Source organism: Felis catus, chromosome B3, assembly GCF_018350175.1.
Source record: "Felis catus isolate Fca126 chromosome B3, F.catus_Fca126_mat1.0, whole genome shotgun sequence".
Lineage (NCBI taxonomy): Eukaryota > Metazoa > Chordata > Mammalia > Carnivora > Felidae > Felis > Felis catus.
The window spans coordinates 134,090,364-134,104,745 of record NC_058373.1 but is presented as its reverse complement, the minus strand read 5'-3'; the positions used below and the strand labels follow the sequence as shown (position 1 = coordinate 134,104,745).

At 38.6% G+C, this 14,382-nt stretch overlaps 1 protein-coding gene across 1 annotated transcript in view; it reads left to right on the top strand.

Moving 5' to 3' along the window:
• The window catches only part of RPS6KA5 (ribosomal protein S6 kinase A5), a 177,556-nt gene that overhangs the window by 100,337 nt on the left and 62,837 nt on the right, over positions 1-14,382 (top strand). The window contains 2 exon segments of the mRNA XM_003987915.6: positions 683-798; positions 3,730-3,837. Coding sequence (XP_003987964.2) covers positions 683-798; positions 3,730-3,837 — 224 coding nt within the window.

Genomic DNA, 14,382 nt, shown 5'->3' with positions numbered 1-14,382 from the left:
TATGTATTTCTCACTGTAGCCTTTTTTGTCTTTAATTTCATTATTCTTGGGATAAATGGGGCAAATTAAGAGGGAAATGGAAATCTTTCAGTGTCAGGTGTTTGACTCAGCCACCTTGTGCCACTTTTACTTATGGGCTGCATAGAGCAATAAGAAGGCCACCTGCTACCTGAAACACGGTTTTGAAAGGGTACATAGAAAATTCTAGAAAATAGGGAATCTGCTCAGATAGTGACTGGCAACTATTACAAAGGAAAAGCTGAGATTTTTGTTTGTGTTCTGTTTTGTTCTGTTCCTTTTTTTATCTTAGTTGTTGCAATGGTTGATGTTTTGGTACTCCACAGCAAGCTAAGTATTATGTGGTGATGGCAGAGGTTTTGATACACTGCATTTGGAAAAATGTATTTAAATATATACAGATGTCATGTAATAGTTTTAATGGCAATACTCCATGCACATTCATTTGATTGTGGCTTAGGGTAGTCGTTATCTTATGAAATGTATTACTATATGTATTTAGTAATATGTTCTAGATGAAACTATATACTATAGACAAAGAATTATACAAAAATAATATATTAAAGTCAGTGCCTTGTGGTTAATCCAAAATGTTTAAAAGGGAATACTTCCTTAAGTTTATGAATACAAGTCAAAGAAAGAAAAAAATATATTTCATTTTTAGATTATATAAATGGTGGAGAACTTTTTACTCATCTTTCTCAAAGAGAGCGTTTCACAGAGCACGAGGTGCGGATCTATGTTGGAGAGATTGTGCTTGCCCTCGAACATCTCCACAAGGTAAGATGCTCAGTCTTTGAGAGTTCTTTTCTTGAAAAAAAAATCTATTTTAACTGAGGTAATGCTGGAGCTAAAGAGCTACTGTTTGAAACGTCATTGTCTTCGTGGAGATTGTGAAAGCACACTTACACACCGTTGCCAATATTCTCAATTCTGTAGTTCCCTCTTTCAAAAATCATCTTTTTTTCTTGGTAGTTCCTGCGATACGGATTAAAAAGATAGAATGTGAACAGTTCTTTGGTTCTTGTTTATGAAAAATCCTAATGCTTATTACAAAGTACCATTAGGATAAAAGCTTTTCATTCTTAAAATAACCTTTGAAATAAAACCACAAGTCATAATCTGTATTTGCTTAGTTGTGACTTACTCCGTTGCAGACTCTGCCTGTTTGTTTGCAGGGTATATTTCCTGATTAAGTTGGAGAATATGAGTTTTTGGAAAGAAGCGCCCGCCACGCTACCCAGCTACCCCGCTGTCCCACTCTGGTCTGCCTTTGCCTTTGTTTTGCCCCTGGGGCCCCCCTCTTGTTCCCTCTCTGTCCCTCCTCTTCCATTGTCTCCATGTAGCGCGAACTCAGTTGCTAAAAACTTTAAGTGGAATTCATGCCTGTGCTGCTGTTTGAACTCCATAAAATCCATTCGAACTTTAAAAATATATATATTATTTCAGATACTATTAATCTTGATCGAAGAAATTTTGACTAAATTTTTTTTAACTTAATGAGGATGGATTATTATAGAAGCAGTTAGCTGTGTAGACCAAGCGTGTGTGTATTTCCTCAGAAATAGAAAGTATTTGAGTAATTTTCATCAAAGTGTGTGAGATCATGAGGCCATCACGACTTGAGTCGCTACATTAGGATGAGACAGGTGCATTGTAGAGCTACTATTCTTTGTCGTGAATTCAGATCCTGCACTGGATTAGACATGAACAGGGATAAAAGTGGTGTTTATGGAGCATGGACAGGAGTGGAGAGAGATGAAGGAAAAGGCAGGGAAGAGGGAGGAAAATTTTAAAGTGGCAAGGAGACTGGAATTGCAAGATGGAGGCAATGGACGGGAGAGGCTGTGAGAAAAGATGGTGAGAAGACACAGCACAGAAGGAGGGGATCGAGGAAAGGGGACATCTAGAGCAGAACAGAGCCAGGACTGGATGGGGGGGTGGGGGTGGTCAGAGCAGGAGTCTTACGGAGAGTGGATGAAAATGTATAAGAACAGGAGGGAAAGAGAAAAGGCCCTGGTGGGCATGGGGGGTGGGGCTACAGTGCGTGGACCAAAGGGACAGAGGAGCAGGAAGGGAGCTGACAGACATTCCTTTGGGTGGAGTTGTCCTGGGATGGCCAGCTTTTGCTGGTTGAGTATCCGTGGGATATAAAGCAGTTAGGACATCTTCATATATGAACCAAATTGGGCCCAGGAATGGGTTGTCAAGATCTTGGAGTTTTATGCTTAGGTGTAAGTTTTTATAATATAAAAACGATGGTAGAAATCACCATAAATAACCAGAGTAGAAACAAGCAAAACAAATACAAAGCTCCAATGGGTAAGCTACTAAATTCAGTTTTTAATTTGTGTGAAATCTTTAATTCTGTTAATTCTGTTTATTAAAGAAAAAAATCCATGAACACCTGTTATTATTAAAACAGGGTAATCAGAAGTAGAAAACCTGATGAATACTGGATATACGTGTAATTGATGTAGAGTGAAAGTAATGTAGCAAATCAGATCTCAGCTAAGTTTCTCTTAATCTTACTACCCTAAAAAGATAAATACAAAGAGATACAACAGGAAGCCAGGAATATTAACCTTGACACAGCTGCTAACATTGAGTTTCCTGAGAAGAGACAAAAATGAGAGTTTCCTTGGAAGTGATGAGGTGAAGCAGATAGTAAATAATTTATTTCTAAAATTGTTTTCAAAGAGTTTGTTTCAAAGAAAAAAAAGTCACACTGGCTGTTAGATGTTCATGAAGCTTCGAGTCAAATGTCTGCTCGGACTGCAGATATTATCCTCTCTTTCGTGTAGAACACTGAAGTTCCAGGAGGGAAATTGCCTAGCATGTTTCCTTCTGTAATTTTTTGTTTCCATTTTAAGAAATTAGTATGAATCTGCTTTTTCATATACTTTATGTTGTAGAAAGCAGGGTTTCTAAGTTTAAAAACATTTAATTTAGGCTGACATAACATGAAATATGCAATGCACATATATCAAGAACTTATATGACTTGTGTAGATTTATTTAGCTGAAGAAATAGCTGAAGTGTTTTACTGTAACACATGCAAAACAAAATGGAGGGATATATAAATGTTATCTAATTGACTTGTTGCTTATTTAGAAGCCTATTATTCAACAAGCCTTTATTAATTACCTATTTGATGCTTTGCAAGATACTAGATAAACGTGAAGAACAGAGTTAGAGTATGGTTATATCAAGACAAGGAGGAAACACCTAGAAAATATCAGTTATTTTTAGATAAGTGCAATATATGTGTAGGTGCTGTAAGAAGAAAAAGAAAGACATGACCAATGTGGAATCTGGTTAGTCAGGAAAGCCTCCGAATCCATTAGCAAGTGATGGACACGAATTGGCTAAAAGTACCCGAAGAAGATCATGTACAGTGAGGATTAGATAATTAAGAAGATAGGAGGAAGCAGTAGTCAACAGAAAGACCCCACAGAAGCTGGTCCGACAAAGATGGACCTTCATTACACAAAGAAGGAAGAGTTAGGAGGTAGGAGAGGTCCAGCGAGCCCAGCAGATGAGCCCTGAGATAGAGGAATTCACATTTGCCATGGCCAGTCACTAAGAGCCATTAGTGCATCCTGAGCAGGAGAATCCTTTTTTTGGTTTGTTTTTAAGGTAGACAAAGACTTTCCTAATTTATTTTTTGGAAACTGTTATTTTAAAATGCATATTTGTTTGTTTTTACAGTTGGGGATTATATACCGTGACATTAAGCTTGAGAACATTCTACTTGATTCTAATGGCCACGTGGTGCTGACAGATTTTGGTCTGAGTAAGGAGTTTGTGGCTGAAGAAGTGAGTATTATATTTTAATTTGAAGTTAGTAACAATGGAATGTACACAATGATAAAAAATGAGCTGTAGAAGAAGCATTTATCAGGATAGTACCGTATGGATTATGGATTTTTGGGGCAGGTTTGCCTAGAGGAACATCTTGACCTGAATGACTGTAAAGAGTTTTAGCTTAAATTACCATGGAACATGGAACCATCTTGCTAGAATTGCAGTAAACATTTAATGAATATATCAGAATTCCCCAGTCTAAAACAAATCAAAACTATGCATTTAACTTTCCCTATAAAATATGACTGAAAATTTTGAATAATCCTTTGGGCCCTTTAGGAGAATTATGGCTTAGGTGACAACCAGTGGACCATTACAAAACAAAGGACATACAGTTTACATTATATTTACAAAGTAGGACATGTCGTGATGGCCCTTCGAATTCACTTGACAAAAATGACAAGGATCTACTAGACCTACTTCTTCAACAATCTAAAATTATTGAAGTAATTTGTGATAGCTGAACTAAAATTTGATAGCTAACGTGCAGATTTTGAATATGGAGGACCTTGCAACTTTCAGTAGAACTCTTTATTATTACAGGTGCATTTAATGACATTTAAAACTGTACATCTAGTTCTAGTTAAATACTCCTCATGTAGCAGCTGTAATAAAAATTATATTTTTACACTACTGGTTATGCAAGATAACTAGATGAATTTGAATGCCAATTCATTTTTATCTAAGAAATTATTAGTTAGAATACAGAATCACAGTGGAATTTTTGTAGTGAAGAACTTTGTGGTTGTAAAACACATTGGTCTTGAATTCCAAATTAGGCGTATCTATTTCTGAACATTTGCTTTTTGGAATATTGCCCATGTAGTCCTAAGTGAATTTGATAAGTGCTGAAATCATAAAAACTAAAGATCTCAACTTTTTATCATATCTATATTCATTCAGTTCACTTATTAAGTATTGACCACCTCTACTATGCTAGGTACTGGATAATACAGTGGTGAATAAGATGCCTTCATGAAGTTATGGTTATAATTATATTGATTATCTTTGATGGGACAACCATTGTTATGAAATAGATGAATTTTTGAGGAATTTACTTCAAAGTTTTATTTTTAAGACCTTTTCTCCTTTGTAAAACTATTAGTGGCAATGTCAGTAAAATGTGACAGATTAAATACATTTACTGTTGCTTTCTCATTAAACCCCATAAACAAAAGTAAAGGAGTAAAATAGGTATGTACTCAGAAAAGATGAAAGAATATAGCAACCAAATTTTGGAAGACGGACAGCAGGAATACTACTTGTAGCCAATTTAAGCATCCCTGATCACAGTTGAATCCTAAGCTAGCAACGTGAGAAGCCCCAAGGCAAACTAATTTGCACTTCTGGCCCCCAGAAAGGGTCAGGACTCCCTCAGAGTAGGAACACAGGTGCCATGGGACATAGGAGGGTTGTTTGGAAGTCTATATAAGAAACAGGTAGCCTCCGGGTCTCTGTCTCCCCTATTCACCCAGGCAGCCATGCTTCCCTTACCTTCCAGGAAGACTGAAAGGGTTAAGTAGAAAGACTGGATTCAGGGACGAGGGGCTGAAGGTGAGGCCACAACAAGGAAACTACTGTTTCCTTGGGGTGAAAAATGACACAGCGAACCATGGAGCTCCCACGGCCTCTTTCTGCCACTTTGTCCTGAGAACACGTCTTCCCAGACAGGAGTTTGGAGAATTCCTCTCTGAGAAACTGAAAACAAAACCTGCAGATGCTATCAGTTGGTGGTGTTGCTAGTGAAGTAGCCTGGCCAGATCTTTCTACAGAGATGTCTGGGACTTGACGAGCCCAGCACGTGCCCCGGAACCATGTTTGTGATGATGTCACAACTTCTCTTTCTATTTTGATTTCAGTATATTTCACCGTAATTCGTTTCTTTTGTCTGTATTGCAATATGATTAGTTTCCTCTGTCATACTGTGCATTTAAAAACACTATTCTGAGAAGTGGTTTGTGGGCTTCAACAGACAGCCAAAGGGCCCTTGGTTTGTAAAGGACCCCTTCGCAGGGAGATTTGGTGACCATCATCTCCTCTCTCCATGGGACCATTCACGCATTTGCTCCTTCCCTCTATCAAAGTATTTGTTGAGGGCCTTCTCCATGGAGACATTGGGCTAGGTCCTGGTAAGACACCAATGAAAAGAATCACTTAGTGACTCCTGTATTTACAGGTACATGTGGCTGAATGTTTGGCAGACTTTGGCCCTGGGCAACGGCAAAATGTCAGAAGCTAAAACAAAATAAACAAAAGTCAAATATGGATCAGAGTTGTTGAGTTTTAATACAGAGATACAAATTAATCAGAAAGACTGTATGACTGAACCAGCCAGGTCCCTCCTCACAAGAGAGATTTGTGTGTCCTGCGAGTCATGTCAGCCACTCCTCCACAAGGGGGGCTCTCATGGGCTGCCTTAAGTTTTGAGCACTTAGTTGTTTAGGTGCAAAAATGAAATACTGGGATTCTATCTGAAGTGGAGAAATACTGTACACATTTTCTTATTTTTCACTGAATACAACCTAGCTGCGTTTAATTATAGTTACGTGATAGTGTCTGTATAATTAAGCTTTCTAGTTTCATCTCTTCCCCTCAGACTACCAGCTCATTCTTCCTCTTTCTGTAGAGGACATACCATCACACTAGACTTCAGGTTTAGCTCTCATGGCTGGCATGGGAACTACCCTTCTCTGAGACCCCTACAACAGGATCTCGTGGTCCTTTGCTTCCCTAATTCCACCCACCACTTATTCAGCCAATTTCCCTGCCTAAGACTCCTTCCACCTTAAAAATATTTCCACCAAACAATTTCTGTTTTGATTAGCTAGCAGTCCTTTTTGGTTTCACATGTCACGCTGAATCACTTATATTGAAGTATCTTTCTTGGAGTGAGTTTCTTTTTTGTTTATCCCTATTCTACCTCCTTGGTTTTTAGTTTAAACTCTAGTTTAAGGAGTCTCCTCCTGGGTTTCCAGTGCCTAGGGAGAGATTGTATGGCTCTAGCTCTAACTAACCTCTCTCCTTTTCTACCTCTTCCTCTTGGACCCTTTTGTTACCATTTAAGCATGCTTAGTCTCTCCTGTCTTAAACTTTTAAAGATGGAGAGTGGATGGATGGATGGATGGATGGATGCATGGATGGATGGATGGACGGACTGACTGACTAGTAGATAAAAAGAATCTATCTCAGAATTCTATATTCCCTGCCATCTCTTGTGTTCTTGTTCTCCTCTGTCAGCATTTGTCTACACACTCTCTTTACTTACCCACATCTCACTCACTCCTTAGTCTACTCTGGTTTGGCTTGCACACCTACCAACTGACTGTAAGTCTTCTTGTCAAAGTCACTATTGACCTCAGTTTTAGATACTTTTTAGTCCTCTTCTTAACTTGACTACCTAGTAATGTTGAACTAGAAATTGCCTCTTACTTTGGCTCCGTGACACCACGGTCCCCTGGCTTTCCTTATCTCTCTCACTATCTTTTGCAGGCTTTTCCTCTTCTACCCAAGTGTTCCTTACAGTTAAATACTAAGTGCTCTCTCTTCTCTCTATATGCCTTACTGTCTCCCTTTAGGCTGGTGATTCTTAAATATGTATGGCAACTCTGACCTCTCTTTTGGGCTCCAGACCCTAACATGCTTCTACCGTATTTCCACTTGACACTTTTGTAGCTTCTCAAGCTCAACGTTTCCAAAACCGAGCTTGTCTTCCCCCCACCCAAATCTGCTTCTCCTTCAGCATGTTGCAATTTTGTGTTATAAATTCTGCCCTCATTTGGTCTGGGAAATGTACTTCTTTTTTAATTTTTAGGAGTTTACTTAGTATAAAAAATGTGTACTTTTAAAATAACCTTTAAAGTTTCTGTTCATGGTGTAATATTCATGTCTCTGTGTATTCGTTAATTTAACAATTGAGCAAATATTGAGTACAGTATGTCAGGTATTGTACTAGACCGTGAAAATATAGTGGGGAACATAACAAATTCTTTTCCCTGATGAGCCTCTATTGAGAGGTATTTGTCAAATATTCATATAATTAATTATTTCTAGATTATAGTTTGCTAAACTGGATTGTAAACAGGATAAAATTGATTTATTTTAGAAATCTTTAAAATCTTTTATATGATAATGAATACTTTACAAGTTTGATATTTTTGATATGTTCTTTTCTCAATCATAGAATTTGATAAATCCCTTGAGACTCTAAGAATAAAAGAAGACATTTCTAAATACCTGTATGCTAGCCTATGTCCTTCAGAAGATTTCTTGAGAGTACAATTAGGTAAACGTTTGTTGAGTTCCTAATGTAAGTCAGACATTTGCTAGGTATCGGATATATGATTCTAACATTGAAGACTTCAAAAACATTTGTTCAGGGGGGTGCCTAGGTGGCTCAGTCGGTTGAGTGCCCGACTTCAGCTCAGGTCATGATCTCACCACTTGTGGGTTCAAGCTCCACATTGGGTTCTGTGCTGATAGCTCAAAGCCTGGAACCTGCTTCAGATTCTGTGTCACCGTCTCTCTTTGCTCCTCCCCTACTAGCACTCTGTCTGTCTTTCTCTCTCAAAAATAAACATTAAAAAAATTTTTTTAAACACTATTTTTTTTTTAATTTTTTTTTCAACGTTTATTTATTTTTGGGACAGAGAGAGATAGAGCATGAACGGGGGAGGGGCAGAGAGAGAGGGAGACACAGAATCGGAAACAGGCTCCAGGCTCTGAGCCATCAGCCCAGAGCCCGATGCTGGGCTCGAACTCACGGACCGCGAGATCGTGACCTGGCTGAAGTCGGACGCTTAACCGACTGTGCCACCCAGGTGCCCCTAAACACTATTTTTAAAAGGGGTTTGTTTTTACCTCTTCATAAACAATGTCAAAATGATACATTAATGTAATATTAGTTACCCTATACTTAAAATTTTTTTGATGTTTATTTATTTTTGAGAGAGACAGAGAGAGAGAGAGAGAGAGAGAGAGAGAGAGAGCACAAGTGGGGGAGGGGTAGAGAGAGAGTAGGGACACAGAATCTGAAGCATTCTCCAGGCTCTGATCTTTTAGCACAGAGCCCGACATGGGGCTCAAACCCACAAACCATGAGATCATGACCTCAGCCAAAGTTAGACACTTAACAGACTGAGCCACCTAAGCGCCCCTAGTTACCCTATACTTAAATAGTGCATGCATTCTATGTTTTCATAATTTCACATTGAACATTTACAAATATCACAACAGGTTATTAACATGAACCTACAGGTAGCTAAATAAAAGTAGCAGAAAAATAATGACCCCAACATTTAAAATAGAAGTAGCTAAACTATAACATACTGCCAAACTATAATATATTTTAAAGGGACAGGCCTATGGATTAATCACTATTTTCTCTTTACAGAAAATAGAAAAATGTACCTTCGCTTATAAAATGATGTTATTCATTAATTAATTTTTTGAACATATAAAGGCTTATATACTGGATGGAACATGTATTAAAGTAAGAGGATCTTTTTCAGTTCTCCACTTTGTGGCTGTGTGACTCTGGGCAAGCCACTTAGTCATTAACCCCTCTCAGTCTTAGTTTCTTCATCTGTAAAGTAATAGCTGTCATATCTAATTGATAGGATCATAATATGGACAAAATGAGTTGGTGCTTATGAAAGTAAGTTCTAATGTGTGAAGCAGTAAATAAATATCAGTTTCTACTTGTAGGACATACTGTTCAAATTTTAGATTACTGTGAGCAAAATTAAAATAGACAGATGAGAATCTTAATTATTCTCCCTTTTCTGATTTGTAAGAAAGTTTTAAAGTACATCTTAAATGAACGCCTGGTTAATAATGTCATTTGCAGCATTCTGCTATTGTGACATATATATCACAAGATGCCTGGGGAGGTTCAGGACCCATAAAGAGCATGTTTGCATTGGGAATCAGATAACCCTCCTCTCTAAGGCAGCTTTCTAGTTACTTCTCTCCCCCTCCTGCCTAATTTGTAGTGACATATGTTCACGATTCTTTGCATTGGCATGTGCTCCTGAAGAACGTATTAAGTAAGTCTCTGGAAGCAAGTCTTGTCAGTCACTTGCCAAGCTGAGTGACTTTAGGATAATTTTAGTTATTTTAGGGTCAACACTGAGATGGAAGTGTTGGGAAAACAGGAGGCCTAGAAACCAGTCAGAGCATTTTTCTGTTGCCCCAGTTTTTCTTCTACTCAAACAGTATTATGCAATTTACAGATGCTAGCACGTTAGTTTCAGCCATTGTTTTTGCAATGTTTTTCTGTCAGGTATCTGTCAGGGGAAGGGAGACAGATAGGGCTTTGCCCTCAGATGTCTGCCGCACAGATTCCTTTGTAACTTTTCTTACAGTAGAAATTATTGGCTCTGCTGCTTCCGATTCTGTGCCTCCCTCTCTCTCTGCGCCATCCCTCCTCCTGCTCACGCTCTGTCTCTCTCTCTCTCAAAAATAAATATTAAAAAATTTTTAAAAATTATTGGCTCTGTTAAGACTTACCGTTATACTATTTATTTTACAGCAGGTTTGGGGCACTTGGGTGGCTCAGTCGGTTAAGGGTCCAACAGTTCATTTTGGCTCAGGTCATGATCCCAGGATTGCGGAATAGAGCCCCGTGTCTAGCTCTGGGCTGAGCGTGGAGCCTGCTTAAGATTTTTTCTCTCTCCCCAGCTCACTCGCTCTCTCTTTCTCTAAAAAAAATTTTTTTTAATTTCAAAAATGAAAATAAGGCAGGTTCAATGTATAAGTTCAGTGGGCAGGTTTAATGTAAATGGCATCACAGAACAAGCAGGGACAACTTTTGAGTGGAGATTCTTTTCACAGAAACTTCTATCATGTGTTCCATTGTTCAAATCAAGGTAAATATATATAATTTTTATTTACTTGAAAATTATATTTAGCAGTCACATTATTCTATATTAACATAGGATGCATTAATCTGAAAATAGACCATAATAAAGGGAAAATTATTTAAAACCATGTTGAGTGTCAGGGATTTTCAAGCCCTTAAGGGGAATTTAGCAAAAAATATTCTGGAATACTAATCAACCCTGAATAAATGGGATGAATAAATGTTTATATCTTTTAAATATCTTTTTTTAATTTTTTACATTGTGTAATACTTAACTAATAAAAATATAAAAAAGTGATACAACAGAATCTGTGCACCCACTATTCACATATGCACTTATAAACATTTTGTATTTTTTTCCACTCAGCAAATATCAATTGAATGTCTACTGTGATCCAGGCAGAGTTCTATCTAGTGTTGAAATCTAGCAATGAACAAAATGGACAGAAACCTTTCCTCTAGACAGGGGGGCAGCCAGTAACAGGAAAATGAGTAAAAACATGTATGGAATATGATAGATAGTAGTAAGTTACAAGAAGACAAGTATACTAGGAAAGAGGGATGGGGGTATCAGGGTGAGAAAGGTTGCACTTTTAAATCAGGTAATTGGGAATGGCCTTGCCGAGAAAATGACAGTTGAGTAGAGACACAAAGAAAGTGAGAGTGTGAGCCATGTCCGTATCTTAGGAAAGAGATTTCTAGGTAGAGGGATCAGCCAGCGTGAAAGATCCCAGGTGGGAATATGTCTGGGCTGTTTGTGGAACAGAGAGGAGTGCAGTGTAAGTGTATAAAATGACTGACGGTTAGAGTAGCAGAAAGTCGGGGTGTGCAGGCAGTCATACAGAGGGAGAATTGTACAGGTCATATGGGGCATCGAAGACTGTTGTAAGGACTACGGCTTCTTTTAGTGAAGTGGGGGCCATTGGAGAGATTCGAGTAGGGGAGGGAGAGGATCTGACTTATTTTAGAAGAGTAATTCGATTTGCCAAGCATGCTGTTCTAATAGTGGCACAAGTCTAGAGACGTGGAGACCAGTTAGTAAGCTTTGGCATTAATCCCAGCAAGAGATGGTAATGGCTAGTTTAGACCATGGGCTAGCAGAGTAGGTTGTAATAAGTAGTCAGAGTTTAGATATATTTTGACATTAGAGATGATGAAAGTTCTTGATGGGTTGGGTGTGGGGTGTGAGAGAGCAAGAGGAATCAGGGGGGCCCTACGTTTTTTGGTTAGAGAGTCTGGAAGGATGAGGTCGCCATCAACTAGTGGACTTCAGATGGAAAGAAGATTTGGGGTAAGTGGAGGAGTTCATTTGAGCAGCTTGAGTTTTGAGATGACTGTTAGACTTACAGAGATGTCCAGGAGGCAATAGGACATAGGAGTCTGGAGTGTGGGGGAGAAGTCCCATCTAGAGATACAGATTTGGAATTTGCCAGTATATTTAAAATCATGAAAATTGAGGAGAATATCAGCAGGGTAAGTACAGATAGAAAAGAAAAAGGGACTAAACTCTGAGCCCTGGCTACTCCAACATGGAGAGTAAAGAGAGGAAGAGGCACCAGCAAAGGAAACTGGAAAGTTGGGAAGAAAACAGGCGAGTGTGTTATCTTAGAAACCATGTGAAGAAATGTTTCAAGGACTAACAAGATCAACTATGTCAAATACTGTTGTTTACTCAAGTAAGGTGAGGACAGGAGATTGATCATTGGCTCAATTTAAACCTCAAGAAAGAGAGAATGGGAATAGACATATTGTCCTCTACCAATAAAGGCAACCTTGGGGTTTTCTGTAAAAAGTGAAATCGTGTGGAGAGGGCAGCAGAGGATGAAGCGGGGTCAAAAGAGGTCTCTTTATTATAAGACGGGAGAAATGACAGACGTCATATGCTGGTTGACACATTCCTGTAAAGGAAGTGGGGGTCGATATAATAATAAGAGATGGGGGGGAGATGCTGGACCTTGGGAGGGATAAACTCAGTGCACAAGTGGGGATGTAGTTCTTAGCTAGTGGCTTCGTCAGTTCATCCTTAGGAACAGAGAAGGGTGAGTTCCTTGGGCACAGAAGCAGGTGGCTGTCAAGACGTGGTAGGGGGAGCTCATAGAGGGTCTTTTCTGATTGCTTCTGTGTTCTCACTGAAAGTGAGGAGGGAAAAGAAGGAGACACTGGAGTTTGAGGAGAGAGGAGAAGATACAAAATAAGCAGTCATGTCCATGGGAGAATGAATGGATTAGGAAATGAGTGCGTTTGCTGGGCAGCGTTAAAGGCCTGCTCGAGGTTCACAGTCGTGAATTTAAAGTGAAATTGGTCAACCTGATTCTATGTTTTACTCCAGCCACATTTTGCTTAACAAGTGCAGGCAAAAGGCAGATGGTGGGTTGAATTTAATCCTGTTTTAGTGCCCCTACTTCAGATGTGTATATCCATAAACTATATATACTATTAGCTCGTGTTCCTAAAATGGACATAAATGACATACCATATGCAAATTGTTTTATTTGACTTGTTTTTTGAAATTTATCCAAATTGATCAGTATGAAACTATTTCATTCACTTTACCCTCTGTATAATATTCTTTGATGTGAATTATCCAGTTTACTTACCCATTATCCTACTGAGATTCATTTAGCTTTCTGTGTTTATCACAGTATTGAAGTTTTTTTTCTGATATTATTGGCTTGCTGCAGTTCTTTAAATATTCTAGATACCTGTCATTTGTAATTATACATATTGTTTCTTTTCCAAGTCTTTCACTTGTTTTGAATGATATTTTTGCCATCATCAGATTTGACATTTTAATAAAATCAAATTTACTATAATCATTTAATATTTATATTTTATTATGTAAAATTTTTAATTTTAGAAAATACACATAAAAATTATAATCTTCACTATTTTTAAAATGTTTATTTATTTTGAGAGAGACAGAGAGTGAGCATGAGTTGGGGAGGGGCAGAGTGAGGTGGAGAGAGAGAGGGAATCCCAAGCTGGCTTCGTGCTGTCAATACAGAGCGTGATGCAGGGCTCGATCCCGTGAACCGAGAGATCATGACCTGAGCCAAGATCAAGAGTCAGATGCTTAACTGACTGAGCCACCCAGGCGCCCCATCATCTTAACTAATTTTTTTTTTTAATTTTTTTTTTTTCAACGTTTATTTATTTTTGGGACAGAGAGAGACAGAGCATGAACGGGGGAGGGGCAGAGAGAGAGGGAGACACAGAATCAGAAACAGGCTCCAGGCTCTGAGCCATCAGCCCAGAGCCCGACGCGGGGCTCGAACTCACGGACCGCGAGATCGTGACCTGGCTGAAGTCAGACGCTTAACCGACTGCGCCACCCAGGCGCCCCACATCTTAACTAATTTTAAGTGTAGATCAGTAGTACTAACTATATTCACGTTGTTGTGTAACAGGTCTATAGAATTTTTTTTTATCTTGCAACTAAACGCTACACCCATTGAGCAACAACTCCCCATTTTTTCCCCTTCCTAGCTCCTGCAAACCAATATTCTACACTGTATCTATGAGTTTGACTACTTTAGATACCTAGTATAAGTAGAATCTTACAGCGTTTATCTTTTTTGTGACTGGTTTACTTCAGTTAACATAATGTCCTCAAAGTTCATTCACGTTGTAGCAAGTGA